Source organism: Anoplopoma fimbria, chromosome 14, assembly GCF_027596085.1.
Source record: "Anoplopoma fimbria isolate UVic2021 breed Golden Eagle Sablefish chromosome 14, Afim_UVic_2022, whole genome shotgun sequence".
Lineage (NCBI taxonomy): Eukaryota > Metazoa > Chordata > Actinopteri > Perciformes > Anoplopomatidae > Anoplopoma > Anoplopoma fimbria.
In genome coordinates this window covers 17,351,659-17,377,523 of record NC_072462.1, presented here as the reverse complement: position 1 = coordinate 17,377,523, position 25,865 = coordinate 17,351,659, and the positions used below count along the sequence as shown (strand labels likewise).

The 25,865-nt window shown below is 38.8% G+C and overlaps 1 protein-coding gene across 6 annotated transcripts in view; it reads left to right on the top strand.

Annotated features, from left to right (window-relative positions):
• Positions 1-10,297, top strand: part of strbp (spermatid perinuclear RNA binding protein) — a 74,214-nt gene extending 63,917 nt beyond the window's left edge. For 5 of the 6 annotated variants that reach the window (XM_054612038.1, XM_054612036.1, XM_054612040.1 and 2 more), the window contains 6 exons: positions 916-1,068; positions 1,305-1,439; positions 2,004-2,144; positions 2,655-2,784; positions 3,280-3,333; positions 6,949-7,585. In XM_054612038.1, coding sequence (XP_054468013.1) covers positions 916-1,068; positions 1,305-1,439; positions 2,004-2,144; positions 2,655-2,784; positions 3,280-3,333; positions 6,949-7,025 — 690 coding nt within the window. In that variant the 3' untranslated portion in view covers positions 7,026-7,585. Of the gene's footprint in view, positions 1-915; positions 1,069-1,304; positions 1,440-2,003; positions 2,145-2,654; positions 2,785-3,279; positions 3,334-6,948; positions 7,586-9,784 lie in introns of those variants that run through there. The other variant, XM_054612041.1, reaches the window with a different exon arrangement.
• Positions 10,298-25,865: the final 15,568 nt, after the last annotated feature.

Here is a 25,865-nt window from a genome sequence, read left to right as displayed (position 1 = left end):
GGCTCTCCAGAGCAGAGAGCCAGGATAATCCGCTCCATTTCCATAAAAGGCCCTTTCTCCCCCTTTTCCACTCTTCTTCTCACTGTCTTTCTTCCTCTCATGTACTCACCTTTTGATCTCCCATTCTCTCTCTGTGTGTCTCTCACTCTGCTATACTCACTCACTGTATTGGCTGGTTCAGCAGCTGCAACGCAATCACCTATTTGGGTCAAAAACGTGTCATACTTCTTTTCTCGTGTGCGTGCATATTGTTCTGATTGACTTTGCTGCTCTGTGCGCTGTCCAGGACTTACAGTACACTTGTGTGACTCTGTGCAGACAGTATATTATAATGGCTTTATTGTAACCATTGCGTGAATGAGATTAAAGTCTGTCACGTCAGTACATGCAGTATGCTGCAGTATTGCTGCATCTGGTAGAATAGTTTTGTTAAGATATAGTCATTTCTGTCAACAACACATTTACGGATATGGTTGTATTTCCTTTAATGCACTCCTTTTCATTCTTATTGCCCTAGGTGGCAGCTTTCTTCCTTTATGGCTGATAATGCCAATAAAGTGTGTTCAAAACAGAGCCCTCACACACAAAGGGTTATTAATGTGCCAGTGGGAATTTGTTCTCATATTGCAAAATGTATCTCATCCCATTCAGTGTTATTTATTTCATAGAATGTGTATAAGTAAAATATGAAGACACGTTGCTCTTTTAGTCACTTTGGGTTTTCACATCCATGAAAACAGCACATCAAAAGTAAATCAATTAATTTAGGCCTGCACAATAGCAGCAGAATACAAGTTGTCAGATTTATTTTTTATGGTTTTCTAATCACAACAACTGTCATAGCAAACGATCTTTCGTTTAACTTCTGCTTTCCTCCCAACTCCTTCTTACCCTATCATCATCTTCCCTCTCTAGGTTCTCCAGGCGATGGGCCACCCGACAGGTTTTGACTCAGACCTGGACCCCATGAGTTCAGACGAGAAGTCGGATGGCGAGGGGAAGAGCGAGACGTCGTCACACACAAGCAATAACCCAAAACACTCCACGGACGGTTCAAACACACTGGAGGTGGGGATTGAGAAACATGTGCTGAAACACAACTGCATACACTAAGTTCAAATCCAAAGTCTGACACTATAAATGACTACAAATGTGTCTCTCTGATTTAAGAACATAAAAGGTATCCAAACTTTGTAAAATCTTCACGCTCTTTCTCCCAGGTTTACTGTCCACTGGTGCTTTCTAATATATCTAAGAAGATGCTTTTTAGATTAAATCACTTAAATAAGCTTTTCATTTTCCAGGTGCGAACTCAGGGTCCCATACTGACAGCGAGTGGGAAGAACCCCGTCATGGAGCTCAACGAAAAGAGACGAGGCCTCAAATATGAACTCATCTCTGAAAGTGGAGGCAGCCACGACAAACGCTTTGTTATGGAGGTGAGAGCTTCATGTAAACGCTCAGTTTGACTCTGATAAAGGATTATAAACATATTGTGGAGCCATGACATATAATCCCAAGTACACATGCACATGTGCTTTAGCCAGGGGGAGACACACACAGATGCTAAAACACACACGCACTCAGAAACAGGCTGAAAGCCAGTAACGTCAATCAGTCAACTAGGTTCCTGGAGCAGGCCTGTTCTCTGTGGGGTGTGTTGTTTTCCGACATGCCCGGCTGCTCCATCGCTCTGCTGATTGATTAGCAGGCCTACTTGACAGCAGGGCATCGCTAAACAAGCCGTCCTGACTCGCAGGCTGACTTACTGATGACTGATAAAAACGGATGGATTTAGGGCAAAATGGTTCTGGGATTGTTAGTTTTGACAAATCTGCACCATCAAATAAGAAACCACTATTAGCAATGATAATTAGAACAGAAAATCCATTGTGGAAAAAATACTTTTTACCACATGCCCAAAATGCAATGTGTTCCTTTTGTCACTCTTATTAAAAAACATGTTCTGATTTATATTAAACATTTGTGTGTATGCATGTCAGGTGGAGGTCGATGGACAGAAGTTTCGTGGGGCAGGCCCCAACAAAAAAGTAGCAAAGGCCAGTGCTGCTCTGGCAGCTCTGGAGAAGCTCTTCTCTGGTCCAAACGCAGCTGCCAACAAGAAAAAGAAGATATTGCCTCAGGTGAAGAAATACACACATACAATAAATACCAGACACAGAGAGGAATTTACACACACAATGAGACATTTAATCTAAGCAATCTGTTACACTCTTCTTAGAGAGCCAGGCTGTCAGTGCAGCTTTGTAGAAGTTAATGTTTAACGTCTTTTGTTATCAGTAATCATCATCATCTCTGCAGAGCTTCGGGACAATTTGTCCACTTTGTTCATTTATCAGTAATCAATGGCACTGCGTTTATCAAGTGTCTATTCAGATCAATACTTGACAGTTACCAGATCCCCATTCTTCCACTTATTTTGTCAATGAGTCTGTGTGACAACAGATTTGGGGGCAATGAGACCCATAATGCATTAGAACATAGTCTTGGAAATATATATGTGTGTGTTTATGCCTCATGTCTTCCACCATTTTAATGCAGACATACTAATTAACTATATATGTAAAAACTGTGTGTACCTTTGCCTTATGCATGTTTGAAAACACACTCACATATATTGTGTTCCTCTCCAGACTAAAGGAGCCCTGGCCGCGGCAGCAGCAGCCTCAGCAGTAGCAGCTCAGGTAGCCAGAGGAAGAGGAAGAGCAGCCCTCGCAAGAGGAGCCTTCGTCAGTGCAGCTGCACCTGGATATGTCACTCCAGGTACTTAGAGGATAGCTGTGTGTGGTTTGGTTGTTTTTACTGAGGCAATAAGCATTTTTTTGTGATTTTGTTTTTTTCAAATGTATTATCTTTTATATATATATATATATTTATAATATATTTATTTATGATATATTTATTTATATATATATTTAAATGTTTTATATATTTATAGTATATTTATATTTATTTATATATAAATGTCAAAGCATGTATCAGGTTTTATTGAACATTATATTATTCATGGCCCTTCCTTTTGATTTTGATTCAGAATACATTTCAGTTTTTGCTGAACCTCCACTAATATACAGTATTGCCCTGTTTGTGAATGTACAGTATGTTGATCTTGTTATGAAGGATAGTGGCTTCCACTCAAGTGCTTGACCCTGAACCTATAACTGTCTGCTAGAGTGCGGCAGGACCAACAGGTTGGAAAATGCAGCCTGGAATTAAAGTGCGCAATTGAATTAGACGCTGTAACCTCTTCCCCAACAGGCTTTGGGACACCGTATGGCTACAGCCCTGCTGCAGCAGCTGCTCCTGCATACGGTATGTGCTACTTGTCAGCTCGTTTCACCCTCCTTCTACCATCTATAACCTTCTTCCACCTTCTGTCCTCTCTTAGCCATACAGTTTCTTTCTAATCCTAAATACCATAACTTCAGACTACCCTTCCTCGCCACTTCCTTTCAATTCAATTTCTCCCCCTTTCTCAAAATATAATTGATCCCATTCTAATCCAAGTTTTTGGGTTTGGCACCGAGTGTCAGTTTCAATTACCCAAAGCCTAAACTGTTGCTTCTTTGTTACGTGCTTCAAGCTAATCGGTCTGTTCTTTGTCTTATTATCCGCTCACCACTTTAATCTTAATCTGCTTGTTGCCTTTCTCTTCCTCATCCCTTGTGGTTGGATCACTAATCTGTCAGTAAAGAACTGGCTTCAGTCTCAAGCTTGTATCTCCAAAGAAACGGATCATAATCATGTTAAACACATACCTGCCCGTCTTGAATTGAAATGGAAAAGAGTAGAAAACTGCATGATAAAACAGCCACCCCCTAACTGCATATATATTTCTGTCGAGATTAGCAGAAGACATAGTGAGAGTTTGTCACTTTACCCACCACTTAATTTAAGATAGGTTGACAGGGCAGTTTACCCACTGCAGCGCTGCTTCTGTCATGTTACTGCTGCTAAGGGGTTTCCATGTCCTCCCTGCTGAGGGTGGCCACTTGTCTCTCTCTCTCATGCATAGGCTAAAATCTATACTAATCCTTGACCTTTAACAGCAGAGGTATTGGTGCAAAATTCGCTTACACATGCGTCCCTCCGTCACACACAGTCATATTTACCTCGACAGACTCAGCCTTGTGAGGTGTGTGCACACATGTTACATTTGGAGGCCTCTCTGTCAATCCTACAGCTTTTGAGTTTGAATGGGTCTTATGTGCAGGGAGAAACCGATCCGGGACACGTCTAGTACCCTCCTGAGACCCAAACAGCCCTGAATATGAAGTGCGCCTTAGTTTTTCTGTTTATGGTGGAGCTCTGCGATCGTTTTCAGTCCCTGACATCCGCATAATTAATAAAATTTTGGGCTGAAATTGTAAGACTTAAATGTTAGTTTCTGCTATCATCAACTCGAGAATTGAAGTGACAGAATTATTTTATTATGTTTGTTTATGGCCATGACATCCAAAATATTTGAGAAGGCATTCAGTAGGCTGCTTCATGCCTGGCCAATGAAAATACTTGGCAAAGAAATAGGTGATTAAATGCCCTGTTTCTTCTGTGGGGGTGCAGGGCTACAGAAAAACCTTTTTTCAACAGAAGTAGCACTGGTGCTCCTGAACATTTTAGGAGTACCAGTACAACATTTCGAGCACTTAATGGACATACAAAGCAACACATTAAAATGTTTAATTTATTTGTATTTTAATATAATAACTGTATTACTTATAAATGCTTGAGTAAAAAATAGACAATTCACAGAAATAACAATGTACTGTTTTATTTTAAAGGAAAAATCACAAAGTTATGTGCTGCTAAATGACATAGTGCTTTTTTAAACTTAGACGTCAAATAATAAATTCTGCTTTTGAAACAGATCAAATCATGAGCAAAAAGCCAGCAACATGAGCTAAACCCACCACTATGAAAAAATATTATCAAATGTTTGCGGTCCATAGACAGGAAAAGTGCCTTTGTCTCTCTCACACAAACTCATTCGCTCTCTCTCTCTCTCTCTCTCTCCCTCTCTCTCTCTCTCTCTCTCTCTCTCTCTCTCTCTCTCTCTCTCTCTCTCTCTCTCTCTCTCTCTCTCTCTCTCTCTCTCTCTCTCGGGTGAGGTCTGTCCGGAGGCAATCTTTCCAAAACCGATGACTAATTGTTTTGGGATTGCTTGTGTCAGGGCTAGTGTCCACCTACAGTTGCACTCTCAAATCAATCTAAACACCGTTGATAAATCAGAATTGGTACTTTTTAAGTAAATAATGAATGTCATTAGTGCCATGTCGAACCAGTGTTGGTGTGGACAGGACACACACACACACACACTCACTCACTCCCAACTGGTGTTTCACATGAGAGAAGATGATGATTTGGGGAAAGTAAAAGGACTGGGGGGGTATTTGCAAGTCACACTGTTGCTCCTTATTATAAAATTAAGGAGCACTGCCTCCAGAAATGGTCACAAAAATGGTCGCAGTCTGGATGAGTGGGGTGATGAAGCATCAAATCGTTGTGCGCCCGGTGCATCTCTGCCACCATGACTCATCAGTATACTGTATCACCTATCCTGGTGGGTGATCATTGTTTGTTCAGCTGACCCTGAGCTGTAACCTCCTACCAGAAGGTATACTTGAATTGACAATTCAATGTTATTTGAAAAAGAAAAAGATAGACCTGAAAAGTAGGATGATATACCAGAATTGAATTCTGGGATGAAATGTTTCATCCTCGCGATTTGTGTCAGAACAGCATGTTTGACCTTGCTGTGCTGGTTTTTGTCTCTGTTAAGCTTGGTTTGCTCAGTGGGTTCGAACGTGTGCCCAGAGACCCTGTGGCAAATCTGAGGCAATACGCAAATATATACAAAATTGCTATTAGATGCATTTGCTGTTAAGACGAGTTACGGTGGAAATATTTTTTTCTCTTTATACGCCCATTTCAGTTACGATGCAGATGAGGTTGAGAATAAGAATAAGAGATAGATAGATGTTTCTTTACCCCAATATTATTGTTGTTTTTTTTATAATATTTCCAGAATCAGAGGAAAATGTGTCCTAATTAGTAAAGACACATCTTTTGGGGGGGCCCTATTGGGGCTTACATTTCAATCAGAGGGAAGACAAAAAGCACATGAAAAACATTGTGCTAAAAACTACTCCTTTTATCTTTTGGGAGCAAAGCTTTCATCCTGTTTCCTGCTTTTTCCACTGTGCTCTGGCACCCGCAGCTGCTTTGGGCTTTCTTGTTGGCAAACACTTACAATGCACTTTAGAATACTGCAGGGCTCACTAGAACACTGGAACATTCTGCAGGAGCACAGAAGTTTGCTTTATATCTTAGAACACAGAACATTAGATCAGACCCATTTCCTATACATTACAGGACAGTTCCAACTACAACTTCTCCTGCTCAACTGTCTCCTTTAAATCATTTTTCTACTTTATTACAACGTAGGTTTTGTCCATCATTCCTATTAGTTAATTGCAATGTGATATCATTGAAAGTAACCAAATCCCAGATATGCCAAACTTATTTGAAAGAAAAACAATGTCAAACGTTTCAAAGTTGACCTGAATTCTCAGCAAGCAACTTGACATATGTACAGTGTACAATGCATAATCGATGGAAAAGATTGCTAAAGCAACAGTTACAAGACCCATGTTGTAATAAACAAAAAATAATTGTTAACTTTGGCCATTTGTTTTCTTCCCTTTCACTCTGAGTCTCTCTCCTTCTCGGTTCCTCTAACCACCGATGAAGGATGTTTCTTTACACACAATCCTGCCTGTTCTCACACATTCACACTCCCCCTTTGGGAGCCCTCTTAGTGTAGTGTTGGTCATAGATGCAGTGCAGCGTAGTGAGAACAAAACCACTTGGTGTATTTGTTGACCTGGACTCATGCAGAGCTGTGCTCTTCTCATGTCTCCCCTCTAGGTTTGCCAAAGAGAATGCTTCTGTTGCCTGTCATGAAAATGCCTACCTACCCCGTCCCCCACTACCACTTCTTTTAGCACAGGAGAGACACAACACACACAACAAACGCTTTTTCATCCATACCAAACTCTTTTTTTCAGACCATACAATTTGCTTTTTTTTTAAGAAGGGAAACTTTTTTTCTACGATATCAATGATGGGGAGAGGATTAAGGACTTGAGCTGAAGATTTTTAAAAGCGATATTTTTGCTTTTTTGATTTCTTCCTGTTCCAAAAACTTTTATAAATATGAAAAAAAATACTGCAGGTTTAAGTTCTTAAGAGATTAACACTTGAAGGATTTGTACTGTGAATTGTGACCTCATTCTTTGAGTCTAAACTATATATATATATATGTATATATATATATATACATATATACATCAATATATATATATATATATATATATATATATACATATATCAGTCTTTTGTTATTGTGTTTATTCTTTGCTAGGAAGAGGAGAGACTTTGCAATATGATACACACAACACACACATTCTCTGTAAAAAAGGAAATAATAATGAGCTGTGTGAAGGATGTATAGAAATAAATAAATAATAATGTTGACAAATGAATAAAGTTTATCTCCTATAAAAGCTGAACACTGCCTGGTGTTTATCTGATTAAAAGGCTTAAATCCGGTAAGTGACCTGCTGCAGGAGCAACTTTTAGTTTTGGGTTGGACTTTGACTATTTAGAGTAGTTATGTCACTTAACATGAGAAAGGATTTACCCACTCGTTCAAGCTGCACAAAATACAGTGACCTAAACTTATATCGAGCTTTAATATTCCACCCTCATACATGTACGGATTGAATTTCAGTCTTTCTACGTACCTCAGGGCTACTCGTTATTTCCTTTTGACCCTGAGCTTATAGATATTCAGAGAGAAAGGCAAGAAGACAACGGATGAATTTAGAAAAGCTCTTGTTAGATCCTGCGCGTTGCATTCAGCTGCACGATCCCATTACCTAACGTGGATTAATGCTTGGCAGTTCTCCCACAGCTATCAGAGGTATCAACAACAGTATAAGCAGAGACTTTATAGGGAGTCACATAAGCCAGCCGCAGCCTTTTTGCAGCATCAATTTAAGAGCTTGATACGTTGTAGTAGTTGGATTCAATTGGTTTAAAATGGCCCAAAAATAGTACAGATTTGTTGCTTCTACAAAGACCACCTCTATATCTCTCTATATGTATGCCTACGTACCGGCGATAGCCGTGGCTTGAGAAATTTATGTTTTTTGGGATGTCCGTCACTCCGATCTATTCTCGTGAACACGTTATCTTAGGAGCGCCTGGAGGGAATTTCTTCATATTTGGCACAAACGCATCTTGGATTCAAGGATCAGCTGATTACGTGGTGAAAGGTCAATGTGACTGTGACCTCACATCCATCTCGTTCTCGTGAAAGCAATATCTCAGGAACACCTGGAGGGAATTGCATTACATCTGGCACAAACATCCCCATGGACTCAAGGACGAACTGATTATATTTTGGTGGCCGAAGGTCACTGTGATATCACAAAACCAATTATTGGCCATAACTCAGAAAGTGATATTCCAATTTATTATACTTTCACACAATTGTCTATTAGGATAAAATGATGACTATTGATAAAAGTGTTGAAATTTGAAAAGTTGAAAGTGGTGCATATTACAATCAAGAGCAGCAATAATGGACCCACATGAATTCATCAAACCTCACTGTTTCATGTTGTTGTTTTATAATATCATTGCCATTACTGTTTGTTTGTTTTTTTGTTTTGCACTCTTTTGCTCAACCATCAAAGAATATAGATTCACATATTTGACATAAGAATGACCTAACATCACAGGTAAAAACAAATACCAATATATAAGAGGTTAAAACGGTACAAAAGAGAATAAACTTATGCTAGTAAAAGGTCAGCACCAGTCAAGGCATTTATGATTGTCCTTCACAACATCTCAGTCATCCAACCAGCGAGAGATAACCCCCTAATGACCTGATTACAGTGATGAGTCGCAGCCATTGGATGAGAGGACCCAGTATGTTGTCCAATGGTTGGTTGAGCTCATGAGTTGTTGTGAAACCTTTCATATGATATTTGTCTGACATTGAAAAAGCTTTATTTCCATCTTACATTATTGAAGATTAATTTTCATTCGTGTATTCTGTATTTTTTGTTATTCTTCTGTTTGGTTAAAATGTGTTTTATTGAGTTTATACATGTTCTTTGCCTTACCAGTGTCTGATGTCATTTTCAGTCTTTACATCTTTTTGATTCAATTATTTTTATTAGGTTTTTCACTTAGCTCCACATGTTCATGATTGGAATAGCTGTAAGATATATAGGGAATAGTTTTATGAAATTTGTTTTTAGTTCTTTGCTTTCTTCTCAAGAGTTAGATGAGAAGATTGATGTCACTCACATGTCTGCCTGCTTAATATGAAGCTAAAGCCAGCCGGTTGGCGTAGCTTTGCATAAAGACTGGAAACAGGGTAACAGCTATATCATTTTTATCTCGTGTGTCAAAGCACAGCGTTGCTGACGTGTATTTCTTACACCTTGGACAGAGCCTGACTGTTTCACCCTGCTTTTATTCTTAATGTTAAGCTAAGCTACATGGCTCATGGTTCCATTTGTAATCTATACATTCATTTTTTTCTGCTTCTCTGGGACCTTGAACGCTCACTCGGGGACTCGTTCTCCAGCAGAAGTCAGGCAGTGTGCGGTCATGTGTTTTGGGGTAATTGTAAGTGTAGTAATCAATCATGCTCTATTTGTCTCTGTTCTTGAACTCACTGCAGGTGGTCTTTTCATTGACAATCCCTTCTACCAGCCGCGGACCATCGCTCCTTTTATCATTCATCTGGGTCCCCAGGATCTCTTCTCTGACTTCTAGGGGCCAGCAGGTTGTTGGATACTCTCTTCACACTGTCTGCATAACGGGACACCTGCTTTTCTGTCCGTCTAAGCGGGCTGCCTCTATCCAGGTGAAGGACTCATCGATCCAAAACGGTTTCTCTTTGACCAGTCCCCTGGAGGAAAAAAAACTTTCTACCTGTGAGCGGCTACAGAAACTATCTCAACTACTGACCGGGAGGCTCATAGCTCCTCTCTTTGTTTTCTCTACTCTGCGCCCAGATTATCACTTCAGAGGAGAGAAACTACATGAAGCAATACTCGGATTTTACGAGAAACGTTCAGCTGCGACTGTGCGAGGCTGGGCTCAATTTCTTTCTTATAGCAATACACCAGAACTCCTCTCTATCAGCTTACTTACTTGAGAAGAAGTGAATGTCCAATGGAGTTCGACCCAACACAGCATTGCAATAGCTCATTCTGATTGTATATTCATCGTATGTGTGTGTACGTGTGGCTTTAACATGACTATATACACATATATGTATGGTGTATGTTTCTATAACGATGTGTTGACAAAAATATTACTATATGATAATGTATTTATGTAAATATTCTATAAAATATAACTATTGTTGGTATAAATTATTTTAGAATTATAAAGTGAAATGTAACTGTAATATCACAGTATAGCTTTCTTCCAATTTTATATACACTGAGCAATTGAAGCTAGTTCTAGGAGATGCAATATTATCTTTGGTATTCATATTAACCTTTGCTGTTAGAATGATAATGCTTCCTTCTTTCCTTCCTTCCGTTCCTTCGTTCAAACTTTTCCTCTATCTTTGTATGTCTTTCTGAGCCTTTCTGAGCACGCTCTCTGCTGCCCGAGGTTTGTTTACGTGGCCTGGACCAGAGGTGCTCGCTACTGAACACACTCATAACCCAATCACACCTGTGCACACACACATACTCACACGCACACACACTTTTCCTGTCAGAAAGCACATTTTCTATAGTCTCACTGCTGGCAGGGAATACTGTTGTTACAAATACAGTACTGTATGTGTAAAGTATATATGTGTATACTCGCTGCTCCATCTGCCATTAACACACGTGTCGCAGACCCACACATCAACACTCAGAACAATTGTCAGCTCTGTCCCGCTCGCCTTAGGGACCAAAAGCACAGCTCACTCACATGCATTACTATTCCTTCTTTCTGCAAAAACACACACACACACACACACACACACACACACACACACACACACACACACACACACACACAGACACAGACACAGACTTCCGTCCACCCTTTTATGGCAATCCTCTACTGTAAGGACAAGATGCTGCTGGATGAAGATACAGCTTTGTCAAAAAGCTTTCACATACAATGGGAAAGACGCAGCCCAGACTACTGGCTAACTAATTAGAAGTATAGCCACCAAAAATCTTCAAAAGTGGGACTTGATAATGGAGTTGTTGGTGATTACACCTTTATGTTTCTTGAGGGATGGGGTTTCACATTTGGCTGCCCTTTGCCAGTCAAGTTTCAACTAGGGATGAACCGATCAAACATGCCTGATCAGGAGCAACCATTCGTTTCCAATAAGTCACACACAGTGAGGTTTACAGATCTATCATTTAGACAAAAGACTTGTATGATGTTGGTACTGTGTATTGCTTATTGGAAAGAGAAAGTTTTATTGGTACATGCCTAGTTTCAGCCTTTTCTGCAAAACTATTGCAAAACGGCTCCGTAGGGTTGAATGTTTTCCACTTTGACACACATTTGAGGAAGTAAAATTAGCTTTTTAGGTCAATATATATTGACTTTGTCTTCTGAGACAGAAATCTGTCTCTTTGAAGATTTGAAGCATCCTCATGCAGTTTGTGTTCCTGCATTTTTAAAGCACTTCTGCACTGGCTAGTCAGAAGGTTGTTGAACTGTTGTGGAGAGAATTGGGGAAATTTGAGGTAAAGGAGTTTGGTTGTTAATCATTGGTAGTCTCACATTACATGTATATTGCGCTTACTAGTATTTCACTGTGTAGTCCTAGTGTTGTGGGTTTAAGGCTGATATAGCACCTATTACACGCATTATTTGCGTAGGTAGTAATTAAACTGAGAGATGAGATTTTCCATTAAACTCTTAAGTGGTTTATACATAACAGTATGTTGGGTCTAATTTTGGGATATTGTTGGAACCACACAGGTGTCACAACACTGTTCACACTGAGATAGCAGTCACAGCATATGCATAGTACTCACTCAGCGCTGTGTGGGATTTCTGCTATTTTCTGTGGTGCTCACATGCTTCTGAAAGCTCTTCATCAGTTATTATTTATATTTTTAGCCTTTAATAGAGACAAGGTGTCAGTGAACAGAGGGAAATCAAACAGAATGTGCATCAAAAGGCTTTGATTCTCCTCACAGTTGCATTGATCTGGACACCAGTTTGATCTTGTGTGTTTGTGTCTGCTTTGATTCAACAAAAACAACATCTGAGAATTAGACTCACTCAGGACCCTGAAGCTTATTTTTCAAGACAAAAAGTAAAATTACAGTTAGATTTATTGACACCATTGAGCTGGCAGCAAAGACAATTTGGCAGTTTTCTGAAGATGGAATAAAATTGTGCCATCGAGCTGTGATGGGAAATTGGAGGTAAACTGAAGGATATCCTGTGCTTCCTCCAGTTTAGGTCAAGCACGCGAGCTCTCTGCCATTTATGTTTGAACAGCTGGTTCCTCAACTTTAAAAAATGGACTCGTCCACACAATGGGCTGCATGTGTTATAGCAGGAGTCACCACTTCCATGCCCATGTGGTCAGGAGCCAATGTACTCCCTATGAGAAATTTGCTTTGCTATTCCAAGCATTTTCCACCAATTCTCTGGTCGTCTCATTGCAACCGAGAGAGGCTCTGCTCTGCCGTGACAGCCTGATGTGAAATTCCTGTGGAGGTGAATAACTTGGATTGTTTTTCTGTGTGGAGACAGACCCTTTCTATCAGCAAGGAAGCTATGCTAATTTCCCCTCTGCCATCTCTCTGTCTTTTCTCTCTCTTCCCCCGTCCTCTCTGTCCAGATGGCCCACATTAATAAGGCAGACAGTCATACCTCAGTGGGCAACCTTTTCATTTCCCCTTTAGACTGAACAGACACAGAGGAGGAGTCACCCTGACTACCGACCCTGTCCTCTTGGTCTTGGCCGCGTTCAGATGAGAGCTCAGCGAAACACAGTGGGTCTGAAACTGGCACAGGCCGTCTGGTAGCACTGTAGAGGTTTGGGAGTTGTTGCCTTCTAGTTAGGAAAGCTACATGTGTGTTTCCTTGTTAGGCTTTACAATGAAATATTAAGATATCCCTCTAATCTAGGGATTAACGCATGTAAAAAAGAAACCGTGCTTCAATTTTCTTGTTCTTTAAAATGATATATTTGGTGATGATTTAGAGAAAGCATGACTAACAAAGAGGCGAATGAAACGAATGCTGCTCTTTTCACAAACGATATTAAAAAAAGGCTTTATTTCGGTACATGCGGATAGTCAGGTAGTTTCCAGCTATGTTTCCCATATTGCACCAACAGGAAGATGACAATACCAGCAGACTCCACTATGAAATGTCTCAATAGAAAACAGTACTGTACCGTCAAGTTAACCCTGTTTAAAGGCTGGGACAGTCATGTCCACGTGGATAACTTTCCTAGAGAGTAATGGTTGTTTGTGCTGGACTCGGGGTCCCTGTCAGTTTTCTGATGGATGTTCCTCCTGCTCCAGTGTTCACCAGATATATCTTTAAGAGATCACTATGAAACAGGAAAACAGGCAGCCATTCAAATTTAAGAAGCACAAAGCACACACCAACAATACACTCATGCATTGTTCTCAGGGCCACCTGACACACACACACACACACGCACACACACCCGAGTATGCAAATAGACACACACATTAAAAAACATGTAATCATAAATGTAAATACATCATATCAGCGTTCACTGTTAATAACAGCCGAGCACATTAAGACAGCGTGACATTCTTTGCTTTGTGGTTTATATTGTACACATAATAAACATAATAAAACATTGTTTGTACTTTAGGATTTGAGCCATGTATAGCTGAGGAAACACATCTCCCCCATTTGTCATCTTGGTGCATTATAACGGGCTGTCCGTATGTAATGTATTTTACTTTTGCCTTTTGGAGAAACGGCAGTTATCTGTGAACAACTCAAGCTTTGCTGACAGGAGAAAAGAGGAAGGAAAGAGAACTTATTTTGGCAATCCATGCTGGAGCTTTGCGCATTTAGATGCTGCAATATGTTCAGCACTTAAAGGGAGTGCTGAGTTGCCAGGTAATGTCAAAGTAAGTCTTTTGGACTGAATTTGGAGACTGTCGAGCCCGTTTTCCCTAAGGCACCTCTTCATCCTCTTGCCAGGTCAAATGTTAAAGGAAAGATAATGATGCAGAGATGCAGATGGGAAACGGGTTCTGGTTTATTCTGCGGATTGGGATTCATCCAGACACCAAAGACTCTGAAGCCTTTGTTGCACAAATCTGATCATCCCGGCGGTCTCAGGAGTGAGAAACCATAGGTTTGTGATCTAATATTCACCGTCAAAACAGTTATGAGATATCAGGTAAAAAGAAAAGCAAAATCGGCTCCCCTCCTGTGTGAAAAAGAAGGAAAACTGTGTCTCGCTCATTCTCGCATTAGCACAGAGTAAAAGCTTAAGTCAGGGCGTCGTGCTAAATTTGTCTAGAAGCAGAAGGAAAAGAGCTGCAGAAAGAGCCTGAAAGTTCATCCGCGATCCGCCCCGAACTCTGCAGAGCAGCAGAAATAGATCCGGGATCAGGTTTCCTCTGCTGAGGCAAAGCGACCCAGACCAACTGCTGAGCACATCATTTTCACTGGGTGTGTGTGCGCATGTGTGTTGTTGGGGTCGGGAGTGTGTTTGTCTGGCAAGCACATAAACCTGGAGGGTAATGGGAAGCTATTTCACACACACACACACACACACACACACACACACACACACACACACACACACACACACACACACACACACACACACACACACACACACACACACACACACACACACACACACACACACATATTGCAGTCACATTAAGCATGTTGTCGCATACTTCCTGGTCATGGTCCACTGATTGTTTAAGTCTAATATCCTCCTGATACACGATCGAAGCATTTTGGTTGGGAATGTACACTGTTGTTATAGTGATTGTAGAGTAGAATGTATTTACTCATAGAAGGGTAAACTTGCTTTTTTGTAGAAAAGCATATATACAGAATATATATGGATACATGCATATATATACATCTATATATCTTTTGAGTTACTTGTGTGTGAGAGTTTTTTTGGGCGCATCCACCCTTAGGATTCCTATTTCTTTCCCCCTTGAAACTTTATTTATAATGTTCTGACAAAAGTAGTGTCTTACGAGTGATGAGTGTTTACTTTTTCCTGTAAATATGATTTTTTTATTTTATTTTTGACAAAAAGGGGGATTTAAAGAAACAGTTTTATGATGCTGCCTATAAAAACTATGAAGTGATATCAGTCCACAGAATCTGTTTGTGAAATGTAACAATGACAGGGTGGGAGTCTCACGGGTGAACAGATCGAGGCCAATGACAGTGAAGGAGCGAGGAGGTCATTTGAACTCGCTTTGTTGATCGTTTTGATTAGTAGCAACATTTACAACAGTGATGATCCGTGGTTGTCACTGTTTTTAACATAATCTATGCTTGACCAACTGAAAATAAATCTGAGAAAGTGCTGAATCTCTATATGTGAGTATCTGTTTTTGAATAGTCTCTGAAAACTGATGAACTGACTACCTACAGTGATGTGTTGTAAGTGATTCTAGGGGGAAATCAACAGTCCCATTACACTACAGGACGTGAGACAAACTGAAAAACATCAGCACCATGTAGAGAAGTTCGAGGAAATAATATCATATAAGAACACACACCTTTCAATGTTTTAAACAATGTTTTTGACGCATAGAAGTATTTTAAAGAATATGGTACATTTCCTGATTTCAAGAAGACGGAGAGACAGAACATACCAACAAACAAAATTTTAATCTGAAGTACAAATGTTAATACGACATTTCCTTTGTAAAATGAATAAATAACTGCAGATTTTAGCTCCCAGCTAAAAGTTTCTTGTTGCTCTTGAGTCTATTAAGTCTGCACACAATATTTTGGTTTGGTTTCGTATGACACTTGACAAACTTCATTAGAGTTCCTCCTTAAATTGCCCACATCGCTACATTCTGACACTTAATAGTGACAATACTTGTGTCGTTATGTCAAACTATAATCACAGCGTGGAGGTTAGGAGCGATTAATTACCAAGTTTGTCTGAGAAGAGTTTCAGCACATGGGCTGTCCATCATGTTTAGAGCAGCTCTGCTGACGGTTGGGTCCAAGTATCGAGTGACATCTCCAGCAGTCAACACCACCAGAACACAGCCACAGCTGCCAATCATCCACAGGCAATGAGTGGGTGATTGTGTACGTGTGGGTGTGTTTTCATGAAAAATAACTGGTATAAAAAATACTTTTGATTGAGATAAAGCAAACAGGACAGAGAAGATGAAGATTAAACCCTGCTCAGCATGTTTTAGTGGATTGTGTGAAATGTGGCAGTTCACTTATTTACTAGATACATTTTTTATAGTATACTTTGTCCTTGAAAGTGACAAAAATGAGGGCAATGTGGATTGAAGTGTCAAAAAAGAGAATGTAATACTACATTTACATGCCAATTCCCTTAAATATGATAAAACGCAACCGCAACAGCAATCTAGACTAAAATGCTTTTTTATAACTAAAGAGCTCACAGTGCTTTGCTTATGACAGGAAATGAACAGAAGCAGAACTATCAGATCCCAATTTGATGGTAAAACTTTGGCTGTGTACTTCTTCTCACATTCAGGTATGTACACACTAATCTGGGAATCCACTTAGAAACAGCTTACCAGAGGCATTTGTATGCATGGTTCAGGTTCATACAGTGTAGGGCAATAAATTACCCTGACTGCTGACAACCTCTTAGGCCGACCCGTTTTGTGTTTCAGTTGGTAACAGGAAGCTCTGATTATGCTCACAAATTAGATTGATTTGACAGCCTTCCCTCCCTCCACACGAGATCAGTGCCTGTTTATAGTGAGCCTAGCAGGTGAAGATTTAACAAGACCTATAAACAAAGTACACCAATATCAATAAAAGTCTACAGCTGGTTGTTTTTCTATGGTACATTTGTCAAACGGGTTGCCATGTTCTCAATTTACTTTGAAATGATATTTAGTATCTGTGAGGTCGGTGCCTTCAGTGACGTTACCCTCAACCCCCAGGAATTTTGTTTAAAAAGTTTAGCAGCCAAATTCATTAATTATGCTAATTTGTCACATTTAGTTCACTTAAAAAGTGTGGAAAAATTCCATGAAAAGCATACGCTCAATGGGCATCTGGATAAAATTGTCAATAAGCAAGTTCCCTTTTTTCCGCCTAAAGTGTCCAGTGAAATTGATTCCTAAGATGGTACATGCTGTTATAGCTGCATGGACGATAAAATTAATTTGCCGACATGAATTAGTTTGGTAATATGTGTAATTTAGTCATTGTTGTGACAGCAATGATAACTACTATGCAAAATTATTTTCCAACCAGCGATATTAGCATTAATGACATCTAGGCAGAAGCCCTCTCTGTCATGACAGTTAGTTGTAGGCCTTCCATACTGAAGGCCTTTCCTTTACACTGGTGACTCTCTGTACAGCCAGCTGAAGGCAGCAGGTGTCTTTTCCATCTGCTGTCTCTAACTGGAGTGACGTGGCTCACTGCCATGCCACAATTACGCAGTGCAGTTCGGCTGGTTAACTTTTTGTGCAACCAACATCACATTGTTGTTAACAACTACAGAAGCCCTCCATGTTTATGTGCACATCGTGATTAAGACGACATCTGTAGACATGTTGGCTTTGTGACTGAGAAGCAGCTAAGCAGCTGTTTTGGCATTTTAGATTTGTTTGCAAGAAAACTCCATATGGAACCTTTCAGAATCCCAATTGCAATGAATTAAAGGACCAACACTGTTCTAATTGATCATGAAATGAAATTTACAAATTCATTTTCACGGAGATCACATGCATTAATCAGTGCAGACCTTGTCCTGCTCGTCCTCCACTCATTTTGACATGGTAGCCAACCAGCCATTCCTTCCTATCTTTACCACAACAATTTAAATCCACACTAATTATTGTTCTACCAGACTAGCTATATAGTTTGAAGTCTGAGTAGCTGAGTTTTTACTGTACAGCTTCTTTGCACCCAGATTATTTATCACCCTGCTCACACTGTCGGCTCCCATCTGCAATAAACATATGTGTGACGTCAAGCCTGTTGACACTATTAGCTGGGGAAACAACATCCCTGATTTAAATGAACTTGAGTTGAGTGGAAGTAGATTGATATTAATCCAGCGCAGTCAGGCAGAATAATTGGAACAGAAAGCTGTGGTATATTGTGACATTTATTATCAGTTCTTAAATAAGTGTACTGTCCATGATTAAAAATGAAAAATGAAAACAACAAAGCTATAATAAAGTATTACTGGCATGTTAAAAAAATCCAGACCTAGGAAAGTTTTAGAAAGGAGGTTCTTGTGTTTTTTCTCGACAATCCACATCATTTGAAGACCATGATTAAGCTTTATGGTAATCAGATGACAAAGATTAGGAAAAAATGTCTCCTTCCCTAAGAAAACCCTCAGGCCTAATTGTTCATTAAGAGGGAATTGATTTGGACACAGCAGAGAAGTGTGCATTTTTAACTCATACAAAATATATTTTCTGAACAAATGAGATTACAGCGACCAGATTAACACAATTCAACTATGAGAATTTCACCTTCGAGGGCTGATTCAAGCATCCAAATGTTCACCCACTGTCCTCCAGAAGTGTGTTAAAAAAGGAAAGGTGAGTGTGTCTGTGTGAGCAACAGAGACACATACTGTAATCTGTGTATTTAAATTAAACTGTGGTGGAGCAAACATTTAAATCCTTTACTGGAAAAGTGTCACCACTACAATGTTACCAGTGGAAGTATGATATATCTATAAATATAAGCAGTATATAAATACATCAGGAATTGATTTGATGGTTGTCTAGCAAGTTCTTACTTAAATCAATATTTATTTTTTATTTTTTTAGGTTACACTTTATCGTTGTTTCCAAAAAAAACATATGAAGATGTAAAACTCGGGCTCTTGGAACTTGAAACTAAACAATTTATCGATTGGTTGATAAAATAATTGGTCGATGAATCAATAATTAAAATGATCGCTAATTCGAGCCTTAGCATCAAAACTAGCTGCTATCCTAGTACTAGGATGGGTTTAATTCAGAGGCTTTATTTCACTGCAATTTTTCAAAGATAGAATTTTGTACCAAAAATACTTTAATTTTGAAAGATACCCACATGATTTGTTGAAGTCTCATAATTGGCTTTAGGAATATTTTTTTCAAGAGCAAAGACTGTCGGTTTTGTCCACCATCTCCCCTCATTTTAATTGGGCTATGGATCTCTTTTTTATGGAAACTGGGGGAAAAACAGCAACCTATGTACGCATGTGAAAAATGTTTTAAGACAAACTTGAAAAATTGGGAACCTATCCCTCAAAAGTGTACCTACTTTATCCTCTTTGTTACTTTGAACATCTGATGTTAAACTTGTCACAGTTGCTGTTTGAGTGTGTCTGCAGTCAGTAGATTAAGTGACTTATTGTTGGGAGGCTCTACGGTCCAAATAGCTCCACACTGACCATCTCACACACACTGGCATATATACATACACTGAGTTTCATCCCTGACTCGCAATTCATCAACGGCTGAGCCGAACAGCAACCGAAGACGCCTATCCCGTCAGCATTCCACCTTTGCATGTTGCTCTGTTGCTGCCTGGCTGGTCGTATTTATAGCTCTGTAACGCAGAACAGAAAGAAGAGAGGGGGGAAGGTGTCAGGCTGATTGCATAATACTGACGCTTGTTACCTTCAGCCGTTGCAGGTAGCGGGTTTCCAACTCGTCATGCCTGCTGCTTTGCAATCTGCAGACGCAGTGGCAGACACAGAGCCAAGATCCCAATGGCCGTCATAACTAAGTTGATAATTTCATGGGCTCACACTTTATATGTAAGAAACATGATATATGTAAGACCTCCAGCACAATCAGTGCAAACTTCATTTCATACACTGAGGCCATAGCAAAAAATAGCTCAATCCTGATACTGATAACAATGCCGTCATATCGTATGAGGGGGAAGATGAGAGATAGAGCTGAAGCCAAAGTACATATAAGATACTTGGAGATTTCCATCCAGGTCAAGTAGCTGAGAGTGGCTGTTTTCACAAGACAAATTAGCTAGAAGAAAACATTTTTTTCATGTTCTTAACTGTCTCAGATGTCCAGAGAATTGTTCCCGAGAGGTGAGTAAGAGAACGCTCATTATATGAAATGGCAATGGCCTCTTTTATCTCTGTCTCCTTTTCAGCAGCGATACAAAAACGGAGAGGAAATGACATGTTTGGCTTTATAGCTTTTGATAGAAGCTGGCTTTAAAAAAAACCCAAAAAAAACCTTTTTAAGATTTTCGGTGATATCTTGAAATGGGTGAAGAGCCTCTAAAGCAGCATTGAGTGCTCTTATGGAACGTGATGAAGGGAAGGTAGTGATGTGTGAAAGCAGGGTAAGAATAATACAGACAATGGTTTTAATTTACAACAGCTACTTGAGGTGAAAATAATCCCATTTTTGATTAGGCATCAAAATATATTAATTCAGCTCATGCAGAAAGATGATATATATTAGATATTTTTATTTTATTTTATTTTCGTGTCGTGCACAAAAACGTGCCCAACCCTCATGGGTTTACAAGACACCAACAATACAGCTGCAGTGGATGCAAATCTCATCAGGTCACATTTGATTACAGAATGACATGTTGCTTCACCGCTCCATCTTAAACAAAACATTCTGCCTTCTCTCCCAGGCCTGGCAAATAAAATCTGCTACAAAGAAGGTTCCTTTCCTAAAACACAACTCAAGTTTTTCATAGTCATCCAGCCAAAAAAAATCAACATAAATGGAAGTCATTTTACTGAAGAGGACGTCCCTTATGTCCACGTAAACAGGACAGTAAAACAAAAAGTGCACCTCATTTTCAATTTCACCGAGCTCACACAACAAACAGATTCTGTCCTCCTCTGGAGTGGAATGAAACCTACCGGTCTCTAGGGCTAATGGTAATGTTCCTGAGCGTAACTGTGCACATAGGGATCTTTGTCTTTTGTTTAAGTTGTACTTAACATAAAGTTCTGAATTATAGTTATTCTTTATGAGACAATAAGTTTGTAACTTTGGTTTACACCATATGTCAACTGACCATTTTTCTTTGTGCATAAGAAACAGTTTGGTCCTAATATCCTGAATATTACAAAGTAACCTGTTCTGAAAAATGAAAGACAGGTCAGTCATATAAAACAGAGATTTCAAACCCTTAGCCCATGGATGGCCATGCAAAATGTCCCAATGAAATATCTTTTATGTAAGTCTCTGATCAGACATGTTCACAAGTCTATTCCAAAGTCGAAGCGTTTGACATTTATGTCGGATCTTTGGTGATTCCCAACCCATGTCCCCAGTAATGGCCAAAACTGATGTTGATTTTTTAACTCCCAAGAATGATCTAATCGCTCTGTGGTGCACAGTGTTGCAACTTGTGTGCTCACCAAAACCCCAAACACCGGAAACATAGTCAGACACAGGACATACACATGAGTTATATAGTTGTGTATATGTATGAAATCCTAAATGACCACAATGTTTAACTTTGTTCAGTACAGATCCTAGTGCTCTTCCCGCTGACTGAGCTAGAACATTGACAGCTTCTTTAAATGTCATGTACTCATCGAGAGTGATGCCAAGGTATTTATACTGTTCAGAGTGAGATAGTACTGTTGAACCAAAGCTAAAAACAACTGAACTTCTCTGTAATGATTTGTGTCTAAAATGTACTATTCGTGTTTTGTCTTGGTTTACCACTAGCCTCCATTTCCAGCACCACTCCACAACAATGTTCAGCATAATCTGCAGATCTTTTTACTGTTCAGCAAGTAAAACTACATCATCAGCATATAATAATATGCCCACTGTCTAATCATCTGCTTTGAACCCCAAATTAGAAGCTTTAATTTGTAGAGCTAAATCATTAATATAAATGGAAAACAATGTTGGAGACAATAGCACCAAAAATAGAAAATTAAGAAAGTATGGGTTTTTTTGTATGTTAAAATGCTCACAGTAAAATAATATATTTTACATACTACTTAACATACTACAATATTTTACAATAGAATAGTTTTTTTTTCTCGACAGATTATACTTTTAAATATGTTATGCTTTCTATTATACATTTTTCATAATACTATGACTTTTTAACCTTTTTTACGACATACTATACAGTGGCTTTATACTTTTAACAGCATTTTACATCTTTTTTCTGGAAATACTATAATATGACTCTTTTCAACAGACACTTTTATTCAACGTACATACCATGATTTTTTTTTCTCTACGTACAATACTATGACTTATTTCGACAAACTATAAAAAAAACTTTTTCGACATACTATACTCTTTTTGAAATCTTTCTAACATATTATAAGAAGAGATTTTCAGGCTTACTATACTATGATTTTTACAATTTTGGGCTTCTTGGAAAACACATGATGAGAAGTTTTTGGACAACAGTTGAACATGGAATATTGGGAATTGAACCCTTGCCTCCTGGATGAGAGTCAGATAGCCCCACCACTATACCATGGGGGATACTAATGTCATTTAACTTTCGAGGGTCTTAACTATCCCTTTTTTTGACAAGCTATACCTTGACTATTTTCAAAATACCATTCTATGCCTTTTTTTTTTTACTTTTTTGTGACTTTTTTTTAACATACCATACTTTGACTCTTGACTTTTCAGCATATTTTACTGACTTATTTGCCTTTTTTCAACAAACTATACAATGGCTTTTAACTAAGATACTTTTAAGATTTTCTTTCAACATACTAAACTATGACTTTTAATGATTAAAAAAAGTATACGATATAACTCCCTCTATTTTTTACATTCAAAGTACAGTGCTTTTTTAAAAGTACTGTATTTTGAATTAGTTTTTATACTTTTTTTCACATACTATACTATGAATTGTTTCTGTGACTTTTTTTTAACATTCTTAACCATGACTTTTTAAAACATATATACAAGACTATGACTTTTTTAAACAAGACTATGACTTTTTACCGACTTTTTTTCGACATACTATACAAAGACTTTTTTCAACATACTATACTATGACTTTTTTCGACATTACTTTTTTCGAATTTTTACACCATACTCTACAATGACTTTTTCCGACATACTATACTTTTTGCGTCATAATTGACTGATATCATTTTTACTTGACTTTTTATGATATATTCTACATTTTTACAACTATTCATGGCTTACTATGACATTTTTATGGCATGATAAGTATATGTCATACAATGATGATACCTCAGCTCAACTTTTCCATCTCAGTTTCATCTTCTTTTCATCATCTACTGTAAAAAACTGTCTGTTGAGCTGTTGGTGTTATATCTTGTATTAAAAATGCAGAAAAAGTAGAGGCAGACATATTTTGTGTCGATATCTTTATATTGAAATTCATGAAGTATACACAATGCATCCTACACTATTACAATTTCCACACGTTGATAATGTTTTTTGTTGGTGGATGATAAAGCTATGTTTTGGCATTTAATTAACCAAACAGCAGTCTGACTGAGAAGCTTTGAGCAATATAAACATTAAAAACATAAAACATCGTTGTGGATTAATAGCACGACAGCAGGTTGGTAGGTACAAGTAGGCAACATTAGTCTTAGTTACACAGTAGAAAATCATAAAGAAAAACTCAATATTCATTTTTTTAAATGTCTGTTATATACAACCCAGTGCTTTTAGAGGAATGGCCCTTTTTTTTTTTTTTTCATTTGGACATTTCCTCTGACATCACCAGTAGATTTCAGCCAATCAGATGCCACCTTCAAGTTGCAATTTACAGTAACTGACTGGCAAAGTTCAGTCTAATCTGATCTGTGAAATATTAATAGAAATTGAAATATTGTTGAGCCCCCTTTCTAGTCAGCTAAATATGAAGACACACACACACACACACACACACACACACACACACACACACACACACACACACACACACACACACACACACACACACACACACACACACACACACACACACACACACACACACACACACACACACACACACACACACACACACACACACACACACACACACACACACACACAGTCAGCACTCCTTCAACCCCCCATCCCCTTTGGACTGATATAGAGTGCATGTCAGTTTGAGCCCTGCTTTGACCTCTGATGACATCACTTGGAACTCCTGTGACGGATTCACGCTTAAGGTGCAGACATTCATTAGTGGCAGTTGACAAGTGTCTTGGTGTGTGTTACATTCTGCCTCTACATTCAGTACAGTACAGTACAGTATACCTATTTACTTTTCAATATTCCAACCCTCCCAATACCGGGTAACATCTGGTTTTCCTGAACACATTGAATTATTTGAGACATTAATTCATCACAATGTTAGAAATGTTTCACAAGGATTTTTTTCCATGCTTGTTCAATTAAATTGATCCTTACTGGATCTATCTTGAGATGAGATTTTGTCCCACGACCAGGAAAAGATGCACCAGGACATCGTAGGCCCCCCAAAAAACACTCTCCTTACCATAATGCCAGAGTGTACCTTTGACTCAACACTGGATACAAGCTTTTTATGCCAATTCTGCCCCTCCTATGATTTGCTGCATCATGTAGCATTTTCCAATCATCAATAACCTGGTTTTGGCAATCACATGCCGAATCTTCTTGTTCCTAGCCGTCAACGGCAGACAATAAAATGAAGCCAATTTAAATCTCTGTCCATGTGGCCTTCCTTTAAATTGTCAACATTTTTTCTGGTAATTGACCTCTGACCTGTCTTACGGATTAGGCCTATTTTTTTGCTGACTGCATTGCTTCTGATTTTCTTAACATTCTGTATAAAGATAACCATACGGTCTTTCACATCCAACATCTTGCCCTTTTTAATAATTTTGCTATAACATGACAATGATTGTTTGATGTACCCGCCTTTTTTATAAAATAAACAGTGCAATTATTTTTATATGTGCCTGCCACCCCGCTGAGCAAAGTATCAAACATGACCCTGCCCGTCAAGGTCAAAGATCACAGAGCAGCTGACGCCAGAGTAGGGAGTTTTTTTTTTTTTTTTTTTTTTTTTTTTTTAAAGGTGTGTTCAAGTGCAGAAGGAAATTAAATATTCCATTTTGACTTTACACTTCCTCAAAGTGACGTTTAGGGTTTGAGCAAGCATTGCACCACTCTGGGGTTTAACAGTGCTCTTGCATACATACATGTACTGTAAAAAACATAAAGAGGTTTGCACGGTTTGGAGCTTTTTTTTTTGTTTGTTTCTTTGTGCTGGGACATCCAAACCTAACAAACCTCAAGCATGTTTTATGTCTAACGTTTGATGTGAGAATAGTTATGCTGCTGTTGGTATTTATAACAGCTTTTATGCATCTGTCCTTACTGTAAATCATATTTTCATATCCACTGGTATCATCTTTATAGACCTTCAGATCAAGGCTTTGTCAGCCAACGTTTCTGTAGCATCATTCATATACACATTTCAACATTAAGGACAACCAGGAAAAACATTTTTTTCCTTACATGCAAGTTCGTTCACACAGCCACACACACACACATTCATAACCTTAGTGCTTTTTTCTTTCCCTTGGACTTCCACACTCTGTCTCGCTCTTTCTG